General features: G+C 37.0%; 1 protein-coding gene across 2 annotated transcripts; it reads right to left on the reverse strand.

Annotated features, from left to right (window-relative positions):
• Window positions 1-4,432: 4,432 nt before the first annotated feature.
• Window positions 4,433-20,651, reverse strand: COPS5 (COP9 signalosome subunit 5). Of its 2 annotated transcripts, none has more exons than XM_061171407.1 (8): window positions 20,413-20,651; window positions 17,908-18,142; window positions 16,837-16,965; window positions 16,098-16,163; window positions 15,165-15,250; window positions 10,128-10,239; window positions 6,329-6,477; window positions 4,433-4,645 (listed from the first exon to the last, which is right to left on the reverse strand). In XM_061171407.1, the coding sequence occupies exons 1-8, from the start codon at window positions 20,553-20,555 to the stop codon at window positions 4,561-4,563; spliced, it is 1,005 nt and encodes a 334-aa protein (XP_061027390.1). In that variant the 5' UTR covers window positions 20,556-20,651; the 3' UTR covers window positions 4,433-4,560. The 2 variants fall into 2 exon arrangements, with proteins under 2 accessions (XP_061027390.1, XP_061027391.1); XM_061171408.1 differs by having other exon boundaries at window positions 20,405-20,490.
• Window positions 20,652-21,129: the final 478 nt, after the last annotated feature.

The following is a 21,129-nucleotide window of genomic DNA, read 5'->3' on the forward strand; positions in this document are numbered from 1 at the left end:
GAGTAAATTGAAGTTTATTCAAATAATAAATTGAGCATGGAGTATAAAGTCGAAAATTCTAGGAACAAAAATGAATCATTTAAATAAAATATTTATTTGCAGATGAGCTTATAGAAACTAAATTTTCAGGAAGGTAAGTAGTTTGTTATGCTTTGTAATGGTAAGCAAATTAATAGTTATATGATAGATATTTATAACCCTCTATAACTTAACATAAAGGTCACAAAGCTCTGTTCTTGACAATATATTTCTTTATGCATATGCCTCTTAGGTTATGAAAAGTACAACTGTAGTTCATCAAAATGTGCCCCAAGGCACAATACCATTTTACTCAGTCATTAGAAAGTTTAGCATAATTGCTTAGTATAATCCAAAGAAAATATGAGTACTGACATCAGGGACTCTACAATTTGTTAGGCAATTGTTCCATAATTTTTGGCACCAAGATAATCCACATGTTGAAAAAGCAATTAATCATTGGTGTTAGTTATCAAGCTATGATTTTAGCTGTTTCCTCCCAAATTTGACCTGAAATGACAGAGTTCCTTATTTTATTTTTGTAATATTCGGATTTCTGAGATCAAAAGTTTAAATATGCCAATCTGGTTACAGTTGACCTGAGTTTTGTGTAACTAATTTTCTAAAATAAGTAGATCACAACTGTTTACTTATAAAGATAAATGGTATTTCTTCCAGTAATATTTGGATAAAAGGTTTAGAAATTTTTAGAAACTTACAGACTGATTACCTCAGAACAAATTACTTGCAGTCCTTAAACTAGCACTTGGCCCTACGAAGGTAAATTTATTTGCTGCTAAAACTTGTATTGAAAATTGACCAGAATGAGAGAACACAAAATTAGATTTTTAATTTTCAAATGCAGTGACATAGACACATCAATTATTAAACAGTGAATGAAATAATTACCCCATCGTAATTTGAACATAATCAACTTTTACTTATTTTATATCATATGGATGAGCAAAACCAAGAGTCATCATTCCGTGTAGTATATTTTTATATCTTCAAAAAACAAAAAAACACATTGCTCACCCATGTATGTATCTTTGGAGTTTATAGTTAAAACAATCCAGAAATTTAGAAAGAAACCTTGGAAACTCAACAGTCTGTGTTCAGTTCATTTCAGTCAGCTACATGTGGATACAATGCAGACTTAGCAATATAAAAGAACTCTTCTCTGCATGCATGACTTATGCATCTGTACCTCATCACTCACAGAACAGTTTTTGGAAACTCTGAACCTCTGCAGTATGTAGCATTCCAACTCCCAAACAGTTCCTCTGATTCATTGTAAAGTTACTTATGTTCCTGCTCTTCTGTGTTTATTTTCAAGTGGCTGCACTATAGGGCAGTTTATTATTCTATTATGCAATGCAGTGATTTTTCAAAATCCTGAATACCAGGTAGTCATACTAATTTGTGACAACAATCTTCAGACTTGATCCCTCAAATGGAGCACGTGATGTTTGGTCTCAGAGCTGATTTTCCAAATTCAGAAACAATGGAGCACAAATGGTTTCTCTGCCCCTGTTGGCTCTTTGTTCTTGGCAGTACTACTGATTTCAAAATAACAACTTGCGTGGTGTCTTATTGTTAATCAATAAATAAAATGTGTGAATGACATACTTACATAACTGGACAGTATAACCTAAAAATGATACTAAATGCATAAATTCTCAACAATATATATAGAAGTTAATGTTGTTGAATTGTTTGGAACTGGGACCTTGAGATATTAAAACAATCTGGAAAAGTTGGAACATCTTTGATTCTGGGATCTCGCTGTACCCTTATCTGGTCCCAATCCCTAACCCATATCCACTGACTTCTCTCACCATCTCTGCTCCAGCCTGTGCTTCTGGCTCCAGTTTTATTACTTGGACATTGGGATTAAGTTTTTGATGATGATTGACATTTCCTGTATATTATCACCATAGAGCTTGAGAAATTATCTCTGAAAAAATTTGAAGCTGAACAAAAACCAGACTTCACTTAGAAAATGGCCTTTTCAGCTCCTGAATAGCTCAAGGCTGTAAGATAACACTTTGCAGGAAAAAGCAATGCCAATTCATGAGTTAGTTAGTTTCTTAATGATGATGGCTGCAGATTGACCCTTGATTTCCTAAAATCTCAGTATTATGAATTGGAGCACTTATACCAAGTGATCATGACAATACATTAAAACTTAAAGATATACTTTAAAAATATTTATAAAGGTTCTTGCTTTTAATAAAGTAACTGCATTTACAATAGAATGCAAATACTCTTTTGTGGGGCTATTTTTGCGTGGGCTGGACTGTTAAGCAGAGGGGACGTTGTTGGTTGCTCTGTAGTATGCATTTAGCCTTAGTGTGTAGTAGTCATGAATTTTGGGTGTTACTGACCCCACTCCCAGCTCCAGGAGTTACCCTTAATTGGTCTAAACCAGTCACTATATATATATAATCCCAGGAGTGGGCTCATGACCCAAGTTAGACCAATCAGAGTGAAGTCAGAACCTTACTTTGAAAACCATGAGCAGCTCTTTCCCCGTGACTGGATGGTGTGGTGTGCAGCCAATGTGGAGGAATCCCACTTGAGGTTTATTTTAGGTCAACATGTGGAGGGCAGAGCTGTGAGAACCATTACTGGAAGCCTAATACAACTATGCCTAAGCCAAATAAGAGTTTGGACTCTGAAGTTAGGTGAACCAACAAATTCTCTTTGTTTAAGCAATTGTTTTTGTCTGTTTGTTTTTGTCATTACTTGCAACCAAGGCATCATAACCGAAATACTGAGTCCAGTGAAGTTAGGACTGACAAGTTTTCTTTTTCTGGCAATTCCCTGTTGTTAGCATAGGCATTTTCCATCACACCAAGATATCTTAATTGATTAGATCACCAATGTCAAATTAAATGTGGATAACAGTCAAGTCTTGGAATAAAACTGCTAGTATGTTTTCATGGTAACTTCAATGACTCACTCTTTCAGGTCAAAACTTCAATCCTTCAATCATGTCTGTCAGAGAAACCTCAACGAGTTTGTTATTGTTCCTAATTGAATGGCTCGGTATGAGCTGGTGTCACTGAAGGCTATGGCAGTAAACACAGCTTTTAGTTGCTCACTGGAGGCAGTCATGATTTTTTTTTAAAAGGGCCTAAAAATGGAGGTGAGGTTGAGCCATCTGAAATTGGGATGCCTGCTTTTATTTAAAGGGATATAAAATGAGACCAAAAATGCTACTATATCATCAACTGTCTGAGAAAGTATTTGGATACTAATGTTAACTGGCTTCCTCATCTTACCAAAGACCACCTCTTTGCTAAATCTAATCAAAAACTTTTAGACTTTGTTTTCCTTGACCTCTGGGCCACATGTGGTCACCTCTTGTGGTCTCCTCTTCCTCTGACCATTTTAAATTTGATGTTTGCCATGTCTTGGGCCCTCTTCTCAGTCTTTATTTCCACGAAGCATCTCATCTGATCTCATCCAGCCCTCGACCACAGCTTTCTTAACAGAGTGCTCTTAGAAGTATCAGTCTAGTACATTTCTGTTGTTTAAAACTCTTTTAACTCCCTATTGCTGTTAGGATAAAGTCCAAAAGGCCCCTGCAGAATCTATGCTCATCTTACTGAATAAAGTCATCTCTTGTCACTCCCCACGTACTGCTCGACACCCTCAGATCTAAATGAATCTCAGTTCTTGAAGGTTCTAGGTTCTTGCTCTCTGCCTCAGGCCTTCCACATATCGCTGTACTCTTTGCTTATAAAAATAATAGCTTCTCTTACGCTTTTTCTGGCTAGTCCTCCTATCTTTCAAATTTCAGCTTAACGTCAGGTCACTTGCTTCAGGAAGCCTACTGGGGTAACTCCTCTCTGGGGGTTAAGTGTTCCTCCTGAGAGTTCCCCAGCACACTTTATTTCTCCCTTCACAGCAGTATACTTAGTTCTTGTTAACTTAGCCTCCTCTGGAAGTTCTGTGAGGACAGTGGCCAGGTCTACCTTGTTCAGAATATCTCCAGAGAGTAAAACCGGGCCTGGTACAGTAAAGGCACTTGGTGAATATTTGAATGACTAGATACCTGTGCGAGGCTCTGTCTCAAATTTAAGTTATTTGATTTTCAGGAAAATAATTTATGGTGTGACAGTGTTTCACAGGAACATAAAAATGTTACATTAAATTGTATTTTTACTAACAACAGACTATCATCAAAAGAAGGTTTAGGCAAATTGAAAAGTGGCTCTGATAATATGGCAGTGAAATGCTGCAATCTTTTGACTAATTTAGATAGGCAAGACTTTAAAAAACAGAAAGGTTCTAACAATATTTCTTTCCCTCATATTTAAGAACATTAAAGGATACCAGAAAAATAATGTAACCCTCCCACAAAACAATGAAAGAACAATTTTATTTTAAAGAATTTTATTATAGGATGTTAATACTTAGGATACTTCAGAGCACCTTATTCCGCTAATCAGATTTTTGGTAACTGGTTTCAAAGTGTTACTTGAGTATTTTTCTCATACTGGCTTTCAGGCAAAAGTACTACTTAGTGATTTTTTAAGAGATGTTAATTTGATTAAACAGCTTATCCTTAATAACCTGAGACATCAATCCATGGATAGCTTCTATGGTAGTTTTACAGCTGGAAAGAAAAAAACACATCACATGATGTCACAAGAACTGAGAACTATTTCAAACATGCAAATCCCCCCTCCCCCATTTCCATCCTTGCACCCAAATAATGATTTTTGGTCCTATTCATACTCCACAAAATATACTATACCAATTTATAGTTTACTCTTTATAGTATACTACAGTGATTTTTAGCCTTCTGCATGTCTTTTGATCATTTCACTACTTACTAACACCTTCCCAGGAGAATGACGATGTAAAATTTGATATAATTCATAACAGTTAATTTTGTTATTTGTCAGAAGGTTTGGGAAAAGTTCTGTTTTAGAAGGTTACCGAAGTTATTTATGATTCAGAATTATAGATTGATTCCAATGTTACATTAAAATCTGCTATTCCTTGTTGCTCATTACTTTGAATAATTTTTAAAAATGATTTTAATGAATCTTATGCTTTTTTTCCTGAAATAATCACAAACATCCTTCAAACAATTCAAAGCCAAAGTTAGGTTAGTGGGTGAAGGACTTAGATTTAAAAACTGATAAAAAAACAAAAACAAAAAAACACAATAAAAACCCACCAAAATTCAGAAGAGATGCAATTCTTGTAAAGTTACCCCCAGAAGGAAAATTTCCTACTTTTGTACTACTACTTTTCTCCTTCCTACTTTTCTTCTTATATAACTACATTCCCATAGTGAAATTTTTGCTTCATAAGAAATCGAGATGTAAATGCAGATAAAATTAGACACTAAAAAATGAGACACATGTAAAGACAGATGAGCAAAATGACGTACTCAGACCAAGTATCAAAAGTAAGACCTAATGCCAAAGAAAAATGTAATTTTTATCCAGGCTACTACCTCTATACCTTTTAAAAACCCATGGAGAAGAAGGGAATGAGATCATTCTAACCCAAGATGGCTTCTACTCCTAATACACTTTGCACGCTCCCTTCTCTCTTTCCTATCAACTAGTCCAGTTTTTCTTAAAATGGATACCAAGGTATTGGTTTATATAGACGTCAACATAGTCTTCCTTTCCTCTCTACCCCTAATTATCACATTAAAATTCAAATTTTTGTGAAAGTAAATGTTATTTAGTAGTCTTCCCAATCCTGTATGCATCTGAAGGACCACATAATTATTTCATAAGTTATCAGAGAACATATCCCAACTTTGTTCCTAACAAATTCTTGTAGTGAAATTTGGGATAATAAATTACTGTATAAAGGATTATTTCAGAAAAATAAGAGAGATACAATCACTTCTCTGATATTTAGGGGTTTAAAACTTTATAAAAATTTGAAATTTGATAAACTTAAATCCTAATTTAATCCTTCAGATGATGATTAGGTTAGAATAGCTGAGGACATCCTTTTGCAAGGTTATGTTTTTGTTTAAAGATCCAGCAATGGATTGGTTTTCTTTCTTACACTTTATAGCTGATCCTGGAAAAGGTGACTGTGAGTTTTTCATAACATTACCTAGACTCTTAAAAGCCTTTAATGTACCTACTGTCTCCTAAATTTTCAAAGTCAAAACCTGCATTTGACAACTCTTAAAGGTCCAAATAAGTTAATATTCAGGTACCACTGTAAGTTATAAGTTTAACCGTACGGAATTTGAATCCTGTTATTTGCAAATCTTGAAAGAAAAGAAGTTAGGGGTAGGGAATAGATTTGCTTAACTTACCTGTCTCGTGTAGCTTTGGCAAGTTTGTCTTCTGACTTTCGATCATGTGTTTCTAGACCCAACATGAAACTCCCTCGTCCCAGCTGGGCTTCTGACTGTTCTAATTTTTCAGACAAATCAAAGACTTGACCAGTGGTATAGTCTGCATTCTGTGGGGAAAATGATATTGTGTCAATATATGATACTAGTCTATCATTAAAAAAGTATGTAAATTTTCTTCTATATAGAACATTTCATTTACAAATAATTCCACTATGAAATCTAAGTGGATAGTCAGTGAAGGAAGAAGTCAAATTATACTTGCAAAAACTGATTCCAAAGCTCAAGCAGTTCAAGTGTAGGGTTTTTCACCTTTTATAATTTCAAGATTAAATTTGGAATTGTTCTTTTCGACTGCTTAAATCTAATATTTGTTATTATGAGAGGCTTTGAAGTACACAGATCTGAGTCCAGGTTCTGGCCCTGCTGCAGATTAGCTGGGAGGCCTTGGGAGAACTCCTTTACTTTTCTGTGCCTTCAAGTCTTCTTGTGAAAATGGGGGAGGAAGGTGATAATTTCTACCTTAAAGCTATGTGAAGTGATGTATATAAAGCTCGTAGGACTGTTGATGACACCTGGTAAAAGCCTTAATAATTGTTAGCTAATTTTGTTACTTTTTCATGTTGAACTTCCAGAATTAGTACTTATGACAATATTTTAAAAATTACATTTGTTTTAGCTTTTCTGATTATAAAATTAATAGTTATACAGAAAATGTGGAAAATGTAGAGCAGTATAAATAAAAAAAAAGGAAATACCTACAATCCCTCCACCTAGCTATAGCCATAATCATATTTTAGAGTATTGCTGTAGACTCACAGGGACACCCACATTTGGTAAGCTGAAATATTATATATGCTGTTAATATTTCATACATTTTAAAAACAAAAAAATTAATAATTACATATGTACACTTAACTAATATTTTTAAAAAACATTTTACTGGAATATCTTTATTTTATTCTATTTGCTCAGTCTGTAAAATAGTGTATAGGAAATACTGTTCAATCACAAGACATTTAAAAACATTATTTGCTGTCATCATAGTTACTACAAAGAGCCCTTTAAAATGCTACCAGCTTTCCAGTGATTTTACAAACTTATGATATTTTTAAAAAGATGCAATTATATTCACTTTTCTGGATCTAAATGGTTTAGGTCACCAATACATTCTCCACCACAGATTTGGAAAAAACACTTCCACGTCACGTTTGGAAGATTTAGCTCAAGCCATAAAAATGTAGGATGGCAGAAAGAGTTATACTATTAAAATGAAAAAATAAATCAATTACATTTCAAACACACAGAAAAATAATATAAATCAGAAAATAATTTTTTTCTTGTAGCTTTTAGATTACATGCTTTAGCTGGGGAAAGAAATGAACATATATTTATATATTTTTTCTTAGAATGCTTAGTAATGCAATGTACTAGGTGTAAAACTACAAAAAAGGAGGAAATATAATTTAACCTTTTCTTGATTATTAATGTCCTCAATATATGCAGTACTGGAATACAGGGACAGCCACAGGCTGAGTAAATAGGATTGTATACTTTTTTTTTTTAAAATAAATTTATTTATTTTATTTATTTATTTTTGGCTGCATTGGGTCTTTGTTGCTGCCCGTGGGCTTTCTCTAGTTGCAGCGAGCAGGGGCTACTCTTCGTTGCGGTGCGTGGGCTTCTCATTGCAGTGGCTTCTGTTGTTGCGGAGCACGGGCTCTAGGTGTGCGGGCTTCAGTAGTTGTGGCACGCAGGCTCAGTAGTTGTGGCGCACGGGCTTAGTTGCTCTGTGGCATGTGGGATCTTCCTGGACCAGGGCTCCAACCCGTGTCCCCTGCATTGGCAGGCGGATTCTTAACCACTGTGCCAACAGGGAAGCCCAGAGCTGTATGCTTTTATACAAAGGTTCAGACAGCTCCAGTCTTACTGTTTCCTCCCCTTGCCATCATGTGTCACTTCTGGCTGCTATTAGTATACTTGCCTCTAAGGAAACACCACACATGGGGCATTTAGCCATGCCTGGTAAATAGGAAGCATTTAATAACTGTTTGCTATTATGATCACTCTCTTTCCTTCTAATTTGCTATTTCTGACCATTGAGGATAAGAAATAACAGAAAGCTTGTCAGAATTATATTTAAAACCATAGTAAATATGCTCAAGTGAGGTCTTTTCCCATGAATACAATGAATCAAACAAACAATAATTTATTGAGGCTTTACTATATGCCTAGTACTTTGCTAATTACTTTATATATAAAATATTTCATATAATCTCAGTGTACTTAACAATGTGGGTACTATTATCATTAGATTAGAAAAGCTTAGTCACATTAAATAATGTTGTGAAGGTCACACACAGCTAGTAAAGTGGCAGAGTTGTTTCTGAACTGAGTTTATTTTATTCCAAATTTTGTGGTTCTAACCACTATGTTATACTGTGCTATATGAAGTAGCTTACTTAAAAAAAAAAAAAGGTAAAAAAAACCAAAACAGGGGCTTCCCTGGTGGCGCAGTGGCTGACAGTCTGCCTGCCAATGCAGGGGACACGGGTTCGAGCCCTGGTCTGGGAAGATCCCACATGCTGCGGAGCAACTAGGCCCGTGAGCCACAATTACTAAGCCTGCGCGTCTGGAGCCTGTGCTCTGCAACAAGAGAGGCCGCGACAGTGAGAGGCCCGCGCACCGCGATGAAGAGTGGCCCCCGCTTGCCGCAACTAGAGAAAGCCCTCGCACAGAAACGAAGACCCAACACAGCCATAAATAAATAAATAAATAAATAAATAAATAAATAAATAAATAATGACTAATACTCTAAAAAAAAAAAAACCAAAACAAAACTGTTCCTTACTAAGCTCTAGATAGAAGTTTGTTAAACAAATACTCTTCTAAATGTTAGATTTTAATGATATATTCACGACTATTTTTTTTTTTTTTTTTTCTGCTTAGCATCTGCTGCTTTAAGGTAGTGATACTCTGATTTCCTTCTGAGGACATTCTTAGTCCACATGCTCCTGAGAGTTTCTTCTACCCCAGCCCAGCAGTAAAGCACTTGCCCTGGCCCATGAACTCATGGTGGTCATGCCCTTCACCCAGAGCAGGTTTAAGGATGGGCATGTGACCTACAAAACTCCAGACACAATGAGGTTTGCCTGGGAATATGCGGGGATGTGTGTGTATCTTGGTCTTTTCTTTTCAATGTGAAACTGAGAGGCTGGGAGATCTAAGCTAATGCTGCCATCTTGGTTTCACATGAAGTCTGAAACTGAAGCCAACTTACTTGAAATCAAAGCTGAGAGAGGAAGACCAAGACCTCATAATATTGTCTGAATGCAAATTTAGGCTGTGCCTGAAGTAAGCCCTACTCCTGGACTTAGCAGTTTACATGATTCTCTTTTTTGTTTAAGCCAGCTTGGTTGGGTCTCCTGTCACTTGTAACTAGAGTCCTACCTGAGACACACAACAAAAAACAGTATTTGTATTTTTCTCTCTGTAAGTCTGTTTAAGGCAGGGGGAGACCTCACCCTCATCTGGCCACTATATTTGTATATATATTAGGCTTGGTCTTAGCGGTACACGACACAGATCTTGGCTTGGCCTAGTATCCCAATCCACCTCTGGTCATGCAGAATCTGCCCCCAGGCCTAATATCTTGGCCAAGTCAGATATAGCCTTTCCATGAAAAAGAGTTTCAGATATTAAACAACTTATGTAGATTGATAAAAAATTCAAACACATCCCTTGCAAGTATAGTACTTACAGTAAGCAAGCTAGAGGAACTCAGCGTATTCACCCAGTATTTATTCCACAAAAGCTCAAGCAATTTGCGATCCAAAGAGGATTTGAAATATGAGACTTCTAAGGCATAATATCTATGAAACAAAAGCACAAATCTAGTGAGTAAAAAAAATTCAACCACATCATGTAAAGGTTATGGTCAAATTTAAGTGAATTACATTTTATATCCAAATAGTCATATTTTAATTTTTAGTCTAATAGAATAACAGGTAAACACGGTTTCCTTACTCTTCAGGGGTATGGCTTCAAATCTGTTAACTAAACATTGTTGTGTTATATTTCTCCCCTCTGTAGAGCCCAGAAATTCCCAAGAAATTATCAAGAACTAATCAAAACTTCTGAATGACATATGTTTATCCCACTGAGTTCATAAATTCCAGCCAATAGCACACAAACTTAATGAACTACCTCTCTAGGGTCAACTATAACTTTTGTTAGGCTTTTAAAAATATCAAAAATATATAACTGATTCACTTTGCTGTACACCTGAAACTAACACAACATTGTAAATCAACTATACTCCAATAAAAGTTAAAAAACAAAAATGAAAAACCCCTGAAAATGTCATGTGGACCCCCCATTCCTCCCTTTTTAATCCCCTAATAAGAACCTACTGCTTTTTGGAAAAGCAAACTTTAAGGTAGGTCCTTAAACCACATAAAAGAATTACTGCTGCTTCCAAAGGTGCCTAATTTATAATCAGGGATAGCAAGGAAAATCTGGTTAAATGTCTGAAACATATATATTTTTTAAAAGTAATAATTATTTAAATATCTCAGGGGCTTCCCTGGTGGCGCAGTGGTTGAGAATCCGCCTGCCGGTGCAGGGGACATGGGTTCGATCCCTGGTCCGGGAAGATCCCACATGCCACGGAGCAACTAAGCCCGTATGCCACAACTACTGAGCCTGTGCTCTAGAGCCCGAGAGCCACAACTACTGAAGCCCGCGTGCCTAGAGCCCGTGCTGTGCAACAAGGGAAGCCACTGCAACGAGAAGCCCGTGCACCGCAATGAAGAGTAGGCCCCGCTCGCTGCAACTAGAGAAAGCCCGTGCGCAGCAACGAAGACCCAAGGCAGCCAAAAATAAATAAATAAAATAAATTTATAAAAAATAAATAAATAAAAATAATAAATATCTCACTATGTTCTGTACATCAGTGGATACAAAGAAACACAAGGGACTTGCTTACCTTAAGGAGCTTACCATTTTTATGGGAAATGTGGAGTGAATCCACAAAATGTTAAATATATAATGATATATGTTGAATAACAATAAGTGGTGCTATGGTGCATATTTAAAATTAATCACCTGCCAATTGAATGTTAGAGATAATGAGTACTCTTAGTATAGACAGAACTGCCTGAGAAGCCCCAGGGAAAAGGCAGAATTTAGAGTAACCCTTACATGAGTCTATAGTGTGGATATGTTGAGAACGAGGAGGTAGCATTAGGCAGAGAGCACTGACTCACAAAAAGGAAAGTCATGAAGGGAATAATAAGTTAAACAGTTTGCCTGGACAGTTTAGCAGGAGCAGAAGAATTATGTGAAGGGAAACCTAGAAAGCTATGTTGGGGTCTAGCTGGCAGAGGACATTACATAAAAGGCTAAGAAATGATCTTCTAGGTACTTGGGACTCATAGAAGGTGTTTGAGCAGATCAGTGATATAGCCAAAGAGGTGGTTTAGAAAGCTGGCTGTGGTAAGATGTGTTAGAGGAGACAAACTGGAGGCAGGGATACCACAAAGGATGCCACTGCAGCGTGGCAGATGTGAGGAGATAAAGGCTGACACTCAGGTTGGTGGTGTAAAAGATAAGGACACATGGATACAACAAAAAATTCTTGTTCATTCAATTCAGGAGTGAAGAAATAAAAAAAGAGTAAGAATTTAAAGATAATTCTAAGTAAAGGCTTGTTCAAGATTAAGATATCCATGCATATGTGTATATGAAAAGGACACAGCTATAGTGAAATGTGGAAGTGGAATAGTATATTTCTTGAGCACTTATTATGTCCTGGTGCTTTACATACATTCTCATTTAATCTTTCCTACAACCATACAAGGAAGGATTTATTATTCCCATTCTACAGACAAAGAAACAACTCTAGAGAGTAAAGACCTTGTTCAAAGCAACAGAGTTAGAAAGTAGCAGCAAAAGGATATGGTAAGTTATGTCTATTATCAAAACCTCACGGTCTTAATTGTTATATCCAGAGTGTAGACATTTAAGACCTTGTTTAAGAAGTGAGGCCCTGGGAGTTGAGGGGGTTAGGTATGGGGAGAGGAGGCAGGGGCTCAAGTGGAAAGGTCAGCTTTAGAAAGGAGGGGTTGTACCTCTGATACTTTAGGGAAAAAGACATGAGAGGATGAGCACAGCAACAGATATTTAGATTTATAAAGGATGGAAAATAACTCAAACTTGAGGGTCTAGAACAGACTTTTATGTTTTAAAATATATGGACCACCTTAACGTTATTACTGTTTTAATTCCGTAGGTTGATGCAATGAAATTTTTTGGTCTACTATGTAGTGATTAGCTGCAAGTCTCAGTAGCAGAGTTGAAAACAAGGAGAATATTCAAAATTATTCGTGGAGCTAAATCCTCATCTTCTGTATGGGAAGTCAATGATAGGTACTGCCTAGAACTGAAAATCAAGAAGTAGCACTATCAGCATGCTGTTTGAAGATACGGTGGTAAATACTTAAACGGAATAACTGTAATAGTTTAAGTGACTGCCTCTGGGAGATGCGAAAGGGAATGGTACAAGATTGTTTATTTTATAATAAATTTCATAGAACCATTTGACTCTTTAAACTATGTGCCTGTATAACACTGATAACATACAAGCTAATTTAAAAAACACTTTGTGTCCTATTTTTACTAAGCCTCTTCAAAGTTAAATATATTTAGTATCTATATTAGATTCTATGTTTAAAACAAACTTTGGATTATGATCTAGAATTTAAGGTAGAAAAGAAAAAAAAAAGATCAATATAAACTACAAATAATAGCTCATCGTCAAATAATTTAGGAAATGGATATATAACGAGCCTGCACAAAACCCCTGCTCTTTCAACTTGGCACTATATTTCATTAACGATTTGAAATAAAAATAAATTAAGCAACTTATTTGCCCTATGAAAAAGTTTACTCTTTATTTAGGAACTGATCCTAAGTAAGAGAGTATCTTTGAATAGCCTAGTAATTCCAGGTTCAAAACTCGAGGCTCTAGCAGTGCAGGTAGCTAGAATGCAGCAACTCCTCTTTGATAGGCTCATATTTCAGAAAAACAGGAAATGCAGATTTGTTTGGATACAGAAAGCACAGACTGCCTCAGTCTTTTTTTGTTTCAAAAGCTGCTGCTGGTGGTGAAAGAAGTAGAGCAGGTATTAAAGGTATAAGCTTTTGATACCACAACTCAATATAAATGAAAAAAATTGTTAACTCTGAAAATGAAAGTATCACGGCAAAGGTGTTTCCATGCTTAGGAGCAATTCTCTCAAACAGGAATGGTTTAAGTTCTTTTCAGTAGAGCAAATTAAGTGATTTAATTCCAAACCTCTAATTGAAAAATAAAATAGAATCTTTTTTTCCAGAAGTATGTCAGGGATGACTGAAAACCAGATATATTTAAAAATTAAATTTTAGAAATTCTGTAATTTTCTAAGAATTTCTAAACACAAAAATAAGCAGTAGTAGCACATGGGTAGTTAAGGTATTCCTTGAAGTGGGATGGGAGGTATGGAGAAAGGAACACTAGTAATCATTTTGGCAACATTTTTCTTTTTTTTTGGGGGGGTGCCCACCCTTCTATGTGCCATGTTCTATTTTAAATGTTAGGATACAGCAGTGAATTGATTCTACTCTCATGAAGTTCACATTCTAATGAGGTCAGTAACAACGAAACAAAAACATATAAGGTGGTGACAAGTGCTAAGAAGAAAAATAAAGCAGGGAAAGGTAACACCGAGTGACAAGAAGGTGCTAATTTAAATAGGGTGATCAATGAACATTCTCTGTTAAGGTGACCCTTAAACAGACACTGGTTGATTGAAATAGTGAGTCACATGGAAATAAGGAAGAACGTTCCAGGCAGAGGGATTAGCAAGTGCAAAGGCCCTGAGGCAGGAGCCTGCCTAGTACATCTGATAAACCATAATGAGGCCACTATGGCTGGAATGGCGAGAGCAAAGGCTCAGTGACAGGAAATGAGCTCAGAGAGATGGTAGGGGCCAGACTACATAGGGTTGTGTGGTCCATGGTAAGCACTATAGATCTTATTCTTAGTGAGACGGGAAGTTATTCTGAGGAGGAGGAACATGATCTAACTCACATTTTAACAGAATGTCTGGCTGACAAAAGACCTTTAAGGGGTGGGGTAAAGGTCAGAAGCAGGAAGACCACCTAGAAGGCTAGTGCTTTGATTTATGCTCCAGATGGCTGTGGCTTGGGTCAAGGTGATAATAAGAGAGGTGGTAAGATACATTTAGAAGGTGGAGATAACTGTCTTCATTGGTTTAGCAGTTTAAAAAATTGAGATGTATTCAATAATTCACATACCATAAAATACACTATTTTAAAGGAGTATACAATTAAGTAGTTTTTAGTATGGCTTCTTTAACTTTTGGAGTGAAACTGTTTGGGGAGAATTTTTGCTAAGTGGAAACTGGGTACATTGAAGGCTGCAGAAACGCTAGTATCAGGCTGGCCCTGAATACAACTTCTCTCAACTGTTAAATTCATTAACGGGCCAAGTATCTGGTACACTGATAAGGTGTTTATGTATGTGTGAAAGGTAAATAACATGTTAGATTAAAACAATTATTAATAAAAATTCAAACATCCTAAATTTGTATATTCTTACTATTATTTTAAAAGGTTATGAAATGCATTGCATCTGAAGTTTTTTTCTTATCTATAAAATTAGGGGCTTGGTCTGGATGATCTCTAAGGTTTCTTATGATGATTTTGGCATCAGATACATTTTTAAATTACTTACTGTTTGCAGTGTACACCAAAGTCTTCTATTTTATTAAGTGGGATAGTCTGGTACTCAGAAGGTCCTTCATCAGGAGGCTTGTAGCCCTAAACAAAAATGAAGAAAATAGAAGATTTAAACAAAACAAAACAGAGGAAGAACATGTTTTCTATGCAGCTTTCTATTTGTAGAAACATTAATTTTGGGGAGCCAAATACTCCCCAAAACATTAAGTATGTTGCTTATAACCTCCCTCAACCCCATTTGGTGGCTGAAGGCTGGATTTGGCTTATAGATTCATTTTCCTTGTCCTCAGGTGATACATACTTTTGCTCATATCTATTTCAGATTGCATGGAAGGAAGTAGATGGATTTAACTTGTTTCTCTAGTACCCGTCAGAATGCCATGGACATACAAATACTTATTAACAAATGAAGATTGCTTTTCTAATAAAATTAACAATATGCAGCACAAGTGTATTGTCTTTTGCTAAGGGCAATTTGTGGTAGTTGGACTTCTGTTTTGTAAATATTGTTAAATTATTTTAGGACAAAATGAGATACTAACCATAACACATCTTTAAAAATAAATCAAATATTTAAAATTTAAAAAACTATAGGGACTTATAATTTTTTTTTTTTTAAATTTATTTATTTATTTATTTTTGGCTGTGTTGGGTCTTCGCCTCTGTGCGAGGGCTTTCTCTAGTTGTGGCAAGCGGGGGTCACTCTTCATCGCGGTGCGCGGGCCTCTCACTATCGCGGCCTCTCTTGTTGTGGAGCACAGGCTCCAGACGCGCAGGCTCAGTAATTGTGGCTCACGGGCCCAGCTGCTCCGTGGCATGTGGGATCCTCCCAGACCAGGGCTCGAACCCGTGTGCCCTGCATTAGCAGGCGGATTCTCAACCACTGCGCCACCAGGGAAGCCCCGGGACTTATAATTTTTAAAATTACCTTTGGGTATGTCCTAAACGCTCCAAGATTCACTTTCCCTGCAGATATTGTTCTTGTTGGGTCAATCTACAAGAAAGATATATTTAATATCTGCTGATTATAAAATCACTATATACTTCTATTTGTTTAAACATTATAAGCCTAGAGATACATATGTACATATAACACTATATGCACACACACACGTAATTAAAAATAATCATATAATAGGGAAAAAAATAACCAAATTGAAAAACCACAGAAGTTCAACAGAATGGTTAAGTATAGAAATCTCATCGTTAATTTAGAGATTAGATCTAGTTATTATACTATTTAAGAGTATTAATTGAAGATTTGCTCATCTCTTTTTCAAGTTTTTTTTTTTTTCTTTAATAGATGAACAATTTCTACCTTCCTCATAGTAACCTGGATTGCATCTACAACACTGAGCAGTGCAAGAGCTGCTCTAGCAATTCCTGATTTAATCAATTCAGTCAACATTGACTGAATGCCTACTATGTGCAGGGAACTGAGACATAGATGCTGTGTACACCCATCATCTTACAGAGTGGGGGAAGAGATGCAGAGAGGTTAAGTAACTTGTTCAAAGTTCCAGCTACAAAGAGGTGGAATTCAGAGTCAAGCTTAGGCAGACTGACACCAGAGCCTTGCTCTTTACCACACTGTTTTTATTTCTCTGTATACTTGCTTCAGTAAATCTTCACGAAACTTAATTAAAACTGGTTGTAAAAATACTTACTACCACGGCTACAAATGGTTCCTGGAACTGCTGATTGAGCATCTGAGTACTAACATCAATCCCAGAAAGCCAGCAGCCATAGCCAGGGTGGCTATGATACCAGCCAATTGCATTTTCAAGGCGGCCGACCTAACAAATGAAGAAGGCAAAAGAGCTTGAAGTTCCTGTTTAATCTTAGAGACACCTGTGATTTGTCTGTTTACATAGTCTTACAGTAAAATAATAGTATGCAGAATAGTTAAAGCATATGCTGCTTTTAAATTTAAAAAAATATATATTTTAGATAATACATGCCCAAGGAACAAAATTAATAAGATACAATAAGGTTATTCAGTCTCCTTACCACCTCCTTCCCCTCAACCACTTTCTCAGCCCAGATGTTACCACTGTAGGCAGCTGCTTACATACCTGTCTTCCAGAGCTATTCTTTGCATATAGAATATATAGTCTTTGCATTTATGTAGATTAATAAGAACACACACAATGGCATACCACCTACAGTGTTCTACACTTTGCTTTTTCACTCAACAAAACATTCTGGGGTTTGTTTCATATAAATAAATATATAGATAACTAGTTTTTATTTTTTTTAAAGGCTGGCTAGCAGTTCATTGTATGGATATACCATAGTTTATTTAATCAGCTTGATATCCAGGTACATTTAGGTTGTTTCCAAATTTTTGGTTTTAAACACACACACACATAATGAATGTGAGAATTTAAAAAAAATTTTTAAGTTGAGATATAATCGACACATATTAGTTCAGATGTACAACATAATGATTCGAGACATGGACATACTGTGAAATGATCACCACAGTCAGTGTAGTTAACATCCATCACCACACGCAGTTACAAATTTTTTTTTCTTGTGATGAGAATTTTTAAGATCTACTCTCCTGAGTGGAAATTTATTTTAAAAAATCCATGCTAATCTCATATACATTATATATAGTTGAGAATAACTTAAAATATAAACTTTAATGTAGAGAGAATAGTTTTAAATTTAGAAACTCAAAAGTAACTGTGAGACTCTTGCAGTTACCAAATTTTAAGGAACAGCATTTTTACCTGTTTGGCATTTTCTATGTATGCGGCCATGTACTCATATGCAGCAGCCTGAGCATTTACTCGGGTTTCAGTGCCCTCTACAGGCAAAGCGAAACTGTCCATAATGATCATGGTTTCACCATCCACCTTTCCCAGCATCAAGCCCATCACTTCCAAGTTGCCTCCTGATCTGGCATGCATCACCATTTTCAGTAGAGCCAATGCTGAGATTTTGCAGTACTTAAAGTAATGGTGACTACAAAACAAAGGCATGGTGTAATTAACTTTCTTATATAAGTACAATTTCAAGACAAGTTTTTGTGGAGATTAACAAATAAGTATTGAAGGAATTTATACTGATGGAATGGGGAGAAAGAGTGTAGAATGTGGGAAAGAAAAAGGAAGTAGAAAAGGACAGAGTTCTGGAAGGGGGATGGAAATGATAAACATGTCATAATCCTGCAAAGTACTTCCCACGGGGGGAAGGGAAAAGTATGAAATAGTTTTTAAATATGCTATTCAAGTAGAAAGGAGGGAATTACATGACCAGTTCAATAGACTTTTTCTCCATTACTTTTGGAATCACCAAATCTCGGTTTCTGAATCTGGTTGGATGGCTGTGCTTCATTACTCTTGGGCCTAACCTTCTGGCCTAACAGTTAAGAATGTGGGCTCTGACATCCATCTGCCTAGGTTTGCATCCTTGCACTGCCATGTCTGAGCTGTGACCTTGAGACAACCACTTAACATCTGTGCCTGTTTTCATAGAGCTATTGTTAGGAGGAAATGGAGTAAATGAAATAACGTATATGAAGTGCTTATCTTAGTGCCTGACACATACTAAAACTTTTTAAGTGCGAGCTGTTATTAGCATTATTAACCGATCTTTTACAGTACTCTCAAAGAACAGTGTGTTGAGGGTTGCGGCTTCTCTCTGTGGTATTAGCCTCAAAATGCAAAACGTAGCCTTAATATCTTTAATTCTACTATGATCGCTATTTCAGTTTGTCATCTGTGGATGTGACCAAACTACTGTTGAATAAAATTACATTTCAGTCTCACTGATGCAGCTCAAGACAGCTAGGATGAATATAACTAGAGATACAATCACACAGTGAGGCAAGCTGATAGTTTCCAAATATTTAACAGGCTATATCAACCTAAGTGCACAGCCTGCTATAGAAATAGCAGACAACCAGGCAAACTAACCAGTCTGTAAAGAGTGGTCAGTGTCTTTGAGAAGCCTTTTTAAGATGTCTGCCCACAGATCTCAATCACAACTGAAAAATATGGAGACCTGGTCTTGGGAGTCAAGATATGAATTAAAATCTTCGCTCCTCTATCTACTGGGGAAAAAAAGACAGACAGTTATTGTGCTTCTATTACATACATTCTAGCCTTTTTTTTATACATGACCTCATCTAATCTTTATGACATAATTAACAGGTAGGTCTTATTTCTGTTTTACAGATTAAAAAAATGAAGATAAGTAAATTTTGTAGGGTCAATCAACTAATCAGTGACAGTTGTGAGATTTGATCTTCGGTCTGACTTGCTCACTTAAGAGTTCGCTGCCTCAGTGTAATCATGAAATAAGTTATTTACTGTATTTGCTTGTTTTCATATATGCAAAAAAGGAATAAAAATACAGTACTGGGTTGTCATGAAGATTTAATGACATGGAAATTCATAGCTCAATGCTCAGCCCGTAGTAAGTACTCAGTAAACGTTGCTGAATCCGAATACTGACAGTTAAAGCTTGCCTTGTAAAAAACTGAGACAGATGAAATATGGTTTTTGTTGTTGACCACTGCTTTCCTGTCTATCCATTAGAGAGACTGTGCTCCTTTTACTCTCTCCCTAACAATATCTGCTCTCAGGAAAGGATAAATGCTGTGGGTGAAGAATCCTCTACCTGTCATCACTCCCAGGGACACAGGAGTTTTGCTAAGGGGCGAAGAATCTTAAGGTCTTTTGATATAATTTCTAGCTTATGTGAACTGGTGGAGTAACATTTTGGGAGACTGACCAGAGCCTCGTTGTGTTTCTGAAATAATTACCAGCAATCAAAAAACAATTAGAGATCTAAAAGATTATAGGCTGAAAGATGGACCCTTGGGCTGACTCAGTTTCTGAAGATAGCTGCAGTCTCCAGCCTGAGATCAGCGGAAGATCCCAATAAAGTGTATATCGACACAGGGTTCAAGGCAGAGTGTGGAGCATATTGTGACAATACGGGTGTTGAGAAGTGAAAGCCCAAATCACCGCTTGTCGTTTTCCTTTTCCATTCTCCCAAGGCAAACGGGTTAAAGAGACAGAAAGGGGAATCAAGCAAGCCCCAGTGGAGGGTCTTAGGCTCTACTTGCGGGGATAAAAAGGTAAAGCAAAATTTCTCAGACGCTTACTCTTTCTCCTCCCTGCACATGAAAAGACAAGCTCTCTATCCCCTCCAACTCCCACTCCCACTGGGTCTCTTAAACTCCCGCCACCCCGCCCTCCCCTGCGTTTCGCCAGGGACCTCCTCACTCCTTAGTCCAGGGCTTCGCCGCCAGAATTTCTTGCTGCTGTTTCTTGTCGTATTTGTAGATTTCATCGATACTCTGGGCTTCCTGCATGTTGTTGGCTAATTCCCACGTTTTCTGGGCCATACCACTCCCGGAAGCCGCCATCGCCGAGGAATCGGAGAAGCTGTCGCCTCCACAATCTAGACGCAACTTTACCTCGCTGGGTTTCCGGTTGTGGGCTCCAGACCCGCCCCAGCACAGGTGCAAACCCGCACTAGACTCTCGAGGCCGCCATGACACCTAGCACCGGAGGTGAAGTTGGTACGGACCATTCGGGAATGGCGGGGGTCCTTCGAGAACGCGACGGTATAAACAGCAGTTACGCAATAGTAGAGACAGAGGAATCTTCTTATGGCTGAAATGAGAACGCATGATCTTGGAAAATTGTACGTATGAATTAGGACAAAAACGGTGATTACGCAGGGAATGGTATAGCCTTCCGCACCGGAAGAAGGGCATGTAACGTTATGCCAGAAACTGGAATTCGTTCGGACTGCGCAGGCTCGGCTTCCGCCATGTTAAAAATGGGTGGATCCTTAAGCTGGGATGGGTGAGAGAAAGAAGCCTTTTTGTGTGGGTGTATGTACTTTAAACGAAATAAGTTTGTTGAAAGACTTAGAAAAAATAAAAGATGTCTGTGGAAAAACTGACATGTAAGTGGTTCTGAATGCTGGTTTTG

The sequence above is a fragment of the Eubalaena glacialis genome, chromosome 17 (genome assembly GCF_028564815.1).
Source record: "Eubalaena glacialis isolate mEubGla1 chromosome 17, mEubGla1.1.hap2.+ XY, whole genome shotgun sequence".
Lineage (NCBI taxonomy): Eukaryota > Metazoa > Chordata > Mammalia > Artiodactyla > Balaenidae > Eubalaena > Eubalaena glacialis.

What these genes read in the sequence shown, in the direction of transcription:
- COPS5 (XM_061171407.1), bottom strand. Translation starts at nt 20,555, where the DNA reads ATGGCGGCTTCCGGGAGTGGTATGGCCCAGAAAACGTGGGAATTAGCC. An exon ending in AACCATTTGTAGCCGTGGTA is followed by an intron (nt 16,164 to 16,836) that starts GTAAGTATTTTT and finishes TCTTTCTTGTAG; the next exon opens with ATTGACCCAACAAGAACAAT. An exon ending in CGTTTAGGACATACCCAAAG is followed by an intron (nt 15,251 to 16,097) that starts GTAATTTTAAAA and finishes ATTTTTGTTTAG; the next exon opens with GGCTACAAGCCTCCTGATGA.